The sequence below is a fragment of the Rhopalosiphum maidis genome, chromosome 2 (assembly GCF_003676215.2).
Source record: "Rhopalosiphum maidis isolate BTI-1 chromosome 2, ASM367621v3, whole genome shotgun sequence".
In the NCBI taxonomy this organism is placed as follows: Eukaryota; Metazoa; Arthropoda; class Insecta; order Hemiptera; family Aphididae; genus Rhopalosiphum; species Rhopalosiphum maidis.
In genome coordinates, this window is record NC_040878.1 from 77,586,627 (window position 1) to 77,593,632 (window position 7,006).

General features: G+C 24.6%; 1 protein-coding gene across 3 annotated transcripts; it reads left to right on the forward strand.

The window, feature by feature from the left end:
* Positions 1-8: 8 nt before the first annotated feature.
* LOC113550947 (SCAN domain-containing protein 3) lies at positions 9-5,740 on the forward strand. Of its 3 annotated transcripts, XM_026952917.1 has the most exons (10): positions 9-341; positions 558-861; positions 971-1,716; positions 1,777-2,063; positions 2,148-2,352; positions 2,734-2,801; positions 3,048-3,136; positions 3,337-3,508; positions 4,434-4,608; positions 5,313-5,451. In XM_026952917.1, exons 2-10 carry the CDS (start codon positions 692-694, stop codon positions 5,432-5,434), a joined length of 2,034 nt encoding a protein of 677 aa, XP_026808718.1. In that variant the 5' UTR covers positions 9-341; positions 558-691; the 3' UTR covers positions 5,435-5,451. The 3 variants fall into 3 exon arrangements, with proteins under 3 accessions (XP_026808718.1, XP_026808717.1, XP_026808719.1); XM_026952916.1 differs by having other exon boundaries at positions 10-341; positions 971-2,063; positions 5,313-5,740; XM_026952918.1 differs by lacking the exon at positions 558-861 and having other exon boundaries at positions 11-341; positions 971-2,063.
* Positions 5,741-7,006: the final 1,266 nt, after the last annotated feature.

A 7,006-nucleotide genomic window follows, 5' to 3' on the forward strand; every position in this document is an offset into this window, starting at 1 on the left:
CATTATTTGATATTTTGTGGTTTTTATTTTTCCATTGAGAAATGACAATTGAGATTCGACTGTTTTGAGACTGAAGTTTTGAACGTCGATCGCCGTCAAGTACTCAAGTTGTATGTAAAGAGTTATTGATCGTCTCGTCTTTGCTAGGAACAGCAATAGTGCGAATTTGCGATACCTGTATTTATTTTTCGTCAATCAATCGTTGGATATAATTTGAGTACTTGCTTACTTTTATTTACTCTGTCCATCAAATTTCATCATCATGGATTTACTTGGGTCGATCATGAAATCAATGGAAAAACCACCAACTGTGGATACTAAAGAAAAACTAAGGCAAAAAAGTAAGCCTTAATTGGGTGTTTATTATATTTATTTTACGATATTCGTGTTATTCGGCAAAGTGAATAATCCCGCCATGTGCGCTTTGTGACTTGTCATCATGTAAAATGTCTACTAAATATCTAGGAATGTACTTAATATCAGTGTTGTCTAATAATTATGTGTAATGATTCTTAATGTATGGCAGAGTTAATAAACTTATATGAAATGTTTGCTAGGTATTTAATAAAGTTTGTAATGTCTAAATTACTATGACTAGACATAAAAACTGTATGATACCATTGCTGGCTTATCGATAATAACATTCTGTACTCAGTGCACATCTATTATTTATACAATAATATATTACACAATGGATGCAAAATCAAAGTTTAATAGTGAGTTAAAAAAAAATCGAGAAAAATTAGCTAAAAACGCTTCATGTTTAACTGATGAGCAATATAATAATATAATTAGACAAATAATAGAATTAAAACGTGGAGTTAAGAAAAAGGAGCCAAGAGACTTTCAGCTATTAAAAAGGTAATTATTTTTTTATCTAACTGCACATTATGTGATGAGTACTTAAAAGTAAAAAAATAATTACAATTTTTTTTGTCTATTATAATATTAAAATTAAATTTGATTTTAGGTTTGATGTAATATTAGTTCAAGACAAACATAAATTAATAGTTCCTATGAAAGACAAAAGTGTTGTGCTTTATTATGTGTCTGATGGAAAACTGTACGACTTATTGAAATCAACTCACGTTTCGATTGGGCACGGTGGACGTGACCGCATGATAAAGGAATTAAGTAAAAAATATAAAAATATAAGTCGTAGTGATATTTGCACATTTTTACAAATGTGTGAAGCATGTCAGGAAAAACAAAAAAGTATTAAAAAAGCTACAGTGGTCAAACCAATTATTTGTTCTGAATTCAATTCCAGATGCCAGGTTGATTTAATTGAATTTCAAATGTTTTCTAATGAAAAATTTAAGTATATAATGATTTATCAAGACTACCTTACAAAATTTGTAGTGTTAAGACCTTTAGAGCATAAACTAATTGAAGAAGTAGCTTACAACCTTATTGATATATTTACTTTGTTAGGAGCCCCTTGTATTATTCAGTCTGCTCATGGTCGTGATTTTTCTAATGATATAGTTAATTGTCTTCGTAGCCTCTGGCCAGAATTAAAAATTGTTCATGGCAAACCTAATCATTCCCAAGAAAACGAAGAGCAAGTAAAACAAGACATTAAGAGTATGTTAATTACTTGGATGCAAGATCAAAAAAGCTCTCATTGGAGTGAAGGTCTTCGTTTTATACAGTTAACGAAAAATCGAACTTATAATTCAGGCTTAAAAATGACACCTCATGAAGCATTATTTGGTACCGAATTGAAAATAGGATTAAGTGAAAAAATCTCTGATAATTTTGCACTAAATATAGATAGTGAGGAAGACTTAAGAGAATTTATGGAAAAAAGTGAAGATATAAATACAAAACAAAACTTATCAAATTCTAACGCTGGAAATGAAGTTATTATTCAGTTAAATAATGAAAATTTAAATGATTCTGATAAAATAGCAAAAGAAAATTTCAAAAGCCATGCAAAAGAAATAAAAAAAAAATTAGATAAAAACTTTTTTCCAGTTGAAATTGGAGCAGTTCGACATCCAGTTTTGGAAAATAACAAAGAACATGGGGATTCCAAAAATATATTTCCAGTTATAGAGGTGGTATTTCAAAAATTCATTACAAAAATATGCTATACAGATTTAATTATTGAAACAACTATAGTTTTATAATTTTTTTTTCAGTTAACAACTGATGGCTATTATAAGGCTGGAACACAAAATGGAATTTTAAAGCAGCCTTATGCCAAGAGTGTAGTTAGTGTGTGTCAAAAAATGCTTATAAATATTAATGAAAAGCTGGAAAAGGAAATGGCATTAGGAACATTGTTAAATGAACAATCAATAAGTTCAGTACAAGCACATACAAATGGAAATGACAAAATAAAAAGTGTGTTTGAATAAAAAACAAAATATTGTGTAATTTATAAATTTTTATAAATGTATCTATATTTCATTGATTATTTGTATTATAAATTATGATATTGATACTACAGATAAATAATGCGCAAATAATTGTACCAACACGTTCATAGTTAATAACAATTAAAATTCATAGGTACTTGTTTAAGATTAAATTAATAAAATTAAACCATAATTAAATAATTAATAATATTATACAAAAGCTTAAAATATTAAATTTAAAGTGATATTTTACTTTTCCTAGAACTGTCAGGTTTTTATCATTATGTGTAATATGTAATTTATTCACTTTGCCAGTAACATAACATAACATAGATTTTATCTCTTACTGATTTTTTTTTTTTTTTAGAAGCCCAAGAAATGTATATCAAACATCAGAATAAAGAAAAAGCAAGAATGATACAGTTCCGTAACGAAGTAAAATGATTATTAATTAACTATACATTTTTATAATAAGATATTGTATGCTTTTTAAGTTGTTTAGTGTTAATATAATTTATAAATTAAAATTAATCGAAAGAATGTTTTTTAAATAATATTCATTATTTAGATATTTATATTTTGAAAAAATTTTCTTATTCAATGTTTTTTTTGCAAATTATAAAAACAAATTTTGACTCTTTTCTTTCAAAGTTCATTAAAGTTAAGGGTATTTTATTTTAGACCGAGAAAAAAGTGACATCATTTGTTCAAGATGATCATCAAACCCGTTTGAAATTCCCTACTTTGAATAAAGTACTACGCAATATTGTGTGAGTATTTAAAATATCTTAATCATTATTATTATTTTTTACTTCTACTTTAAAATACCATTGAGTATTAGTGATTTTTCTGAGGGAACTAGTTAGATGGAATTTTTATGTTTAAGTTTTTGGATACTCAACAAAAGCATAATATCTAACCATTATTTATTACAAATTAGGAACTGTATGAATATATGTTGTTAATTTAGACATGAAATTGCTGAGGATGCTGGAATGTTAGCTTATTCTTTTGGAGAAGAAGAAGTTGATCGATATATTATGATATTCAAGAAAGACTTTCCACCTTCTGAGGATGAATTAAACGCACTCCGAAATGGTCAAGAATGGAATGATGATATTGCTAAAAGATTGTCGGAACAAGTTTGTATTATATTTATATATTTAAAAATATTCAATAATTTATGTTTATTTTTATTAATATTATTAAGTTATTAATATACCATAACCATCTTATCTCTAACAATAACTATAAATACAAAATCACATAGTCCTATCCATTCCTGGAAACTAGCCCAGCTAAAAAATTGTGTTGTGACTTATTAACTTCTTGACTATCCCCCCTCAATTTAACTTGGTTCATTACTATTAAAAAAAAAACAAGTCATCTTTAAGTGTCATTAATGTGGATGACTTAATGTTCATATTATTTAAGCCGTTCATCATTAAAAAATTATGTATTTCTTATTATTTCAGTTCATTAACATAATATATTACCATTAATATGTATATGTATCTTACCCTTAATACAATAGTAATTGTGCTTCCCTTAATATATTGAGTAATAATTATACTCCTTAGATATGGATCATAAATTGAACATAACAAAAACAAAAATTATTTTTATATAATAATATTAGTTATATAATTAAGTTTGATATTTACTTTTAGGAGTTTGTTTAGAATAAAAATATTAATAAATAAGCAATTTAAATCAATAAAATTTTTATATATTTATAATTTTTAAAATTTAATAGGTTACAAAACTCTTATTTTTAAATATTTTTATGTGTTCATTTTATATTAAATGATAATTACAAATATGAAATGAACACCAACTAAATAAGAATTTTTATTATTTTTATAGTAAAGTATAAACCATTCACTAAGCATCTGTTTTTTTTTATTAAAAATAATTAAAAATTTAATTTGTTTACTACTAACTTGATTGTTTAATGTGAATGTCCTACAACAATTCAGATTTTTAAATAAAATATAAATTTCATGTTTTTATGACATTTTTATTATTTCCATACTATTTAACATACTTATTTTTATAAATGTTTAGAGAGAACAAGTTAAAATAGAAGAAATGTTAGATGAAAAAAAACGAATGATGCTAAAGCGAACTAACCAAGATAAGCCTAAATATAATTACAAAGAAAAATTCCAACACCTTGTTGGTTTGGAAGCAGCTGAACAAGCAGCACGAAAAACAGAAACTAATAAATCTTATGGATTTGGTAAATTTAAAACATTTTATGTTATATTTTTAGATTTTGAACCCAACAAGTATTTTAATTTTAAAATGTAATAATCAGTGGCAAAGCTTAAGTTTTTAGTTGGGGAGACATTGAATAAAATGACACTAATACGCTTGGATTCCTCCCTTTTTATTTATCTATTCGATAATACATTTTTTTTCATATAAGTAATTAATAATTTCATCGTTCAAAATGACATAAAATAAATCATCAACCATAAGAATAAACTACAATATAAAAACAACAATATTAAGAAACACGAAGGTATATCTATCGACTATCAGTAATAGCAATTTACAGGGTACGATGGTGTAACAACGTGATGGCATTGTCGATAATTGAGGAAATCCAAATAGCAAGACGTGTCTCATAGCGAAGATAGTAAACCCCACTACATTAAAATCCCCCCTGTACCTGCGCACGGCCATATCACACGCATCTAATCTATATTAATAATTCTTAAAAACTATAACTGTACAACAAAAAACCAATTTTAACAAAGATTAAAACATATATCATTTTTATAATATAAATGACATTAAAATTTGTAAATATTTTATAAAACAAAATTATTTATCCTGTGTTCTAATTTCTTAGTGTGTAGACATTGTCTCATTGTCTTCTATGACGCTTCGCCACTGATAACAATCATAAAACAGTTTTTAATACAAATATATTTTCAGTTCCAAGTGAAAATAAAAAGGATTTAAGATCAATTGAGCAAACACTAGCAGACATACGCGAAAAAAAACGATTGAAAATAGAAAATGACAATTCTCAAAGCCAATCTTCAAGAACCAACTAATTTTTTTAGTTATAGTATCTCCCACAATTTAATAAAATATAGATTTATTAAATTAAACAAAATAGGAATACAGCTCATTTTAAAATAACTTAAAAAAAAACATAGAACAATGAAGTATAAAACTTACATTTAAATGAATTTAACAAATATTTCAAAATATTATACTTATTTTATTTTAAATTCTTCATGCAAGACAAAATATATTTTTGATATTTATTCGACTAAACTGGTTGTAACATATAAACCAAAAAATAAATTTAGAAACTGTCTAAAATAGTTTGTACATTACGTGTAGTTGTTTAATTTAAGTATCTAACATTATTTTGAATTTTGTTTATATTTAAGTTAAGAATTACATTTTGAAATAAATAATATTATTAGTAAATATAAATGACTAAGGCATCAAGTTATTTCAATCATAACAGTTATCAACCCAGACCACTCTCATAAATGTATATGCGTTGAAATTTAAATTATGAAGAAGGATGCTACACCTGCATGTGTTGTCTGTTTTATAAACATATTGTACAGTTAATAATAATCTATTTTACTTTATTATTTTTAAATTAAAATGAATTGACTTAAAGATAAGATTGTTATTTAGACCTTAAATTCTAGAGAATCTTGGAAGTTTTTTTGATATTTTATGTAAATAAGATTATTATAAAATTCACAAAAAATGCACAATCTTAAAAATTGATTTTATTTGCTTTGTTATTAAAATATCAATAAAAACCTCTAAGATTCCCAACAATAGATAAATTCACTCTTATTTTTAAAATAATAGAGTAAAATGATTTGTAATTTTGGAATATAGATTGGTTTAATTTATTTTTTGAGTCAATATCTGCAAATTACCGTAAAACAGTGTGATGTGTGATTAGGTAAGTTTATTGTTTATAAATAGGTAATAGCATTATATTCATAATATAGGTATGTACAATTTACTTTATTAATAATGTTTTTTAATTACAACAATATATCAAAAACTGTTTCAGGAGAAATAGTTATTTAAACTTATTTTACTAGTAATAGGTGTCTAATGTCTTGATTTGAACTTAAAACTTAATTTGACTTTCCAGTGAATTTTTTTCATTATATAAATAACTTAAAAAAATCTGTATCGTCTCATCTTGCTTATGTACATTAATTGTCGAGCCGTAATAGTTTTAATTAATGACTAATAAAAAAAAAAATTTTAAAACCTTAGATAAAAAGAATTTTTAACCATAGTAATTTGTAAGTTTTTTGATTTTAACAAGCTGTCAAAATTTATTTTTAAATGCTTATTAAACATACTGGCTATGTATTTTCGATATTTTTTAATTATAATATACTTAAACAACTTCTGAGGAATCTTATAGTATTAAAATATCAAATTGATACATTATTTAACCATCAAATGTGTATATTATAAGAATAAGAATTAATGATTAAAGAACCTAAATAAACGAATATGCCTACAATTTATTTAACTTTAAACCAAACGACAAATGGTTAAATAATATTTTTTTTATGATCTTAATAAACTATAATGATTTTAATTATTGAATTTATTCACGTTTCATAATA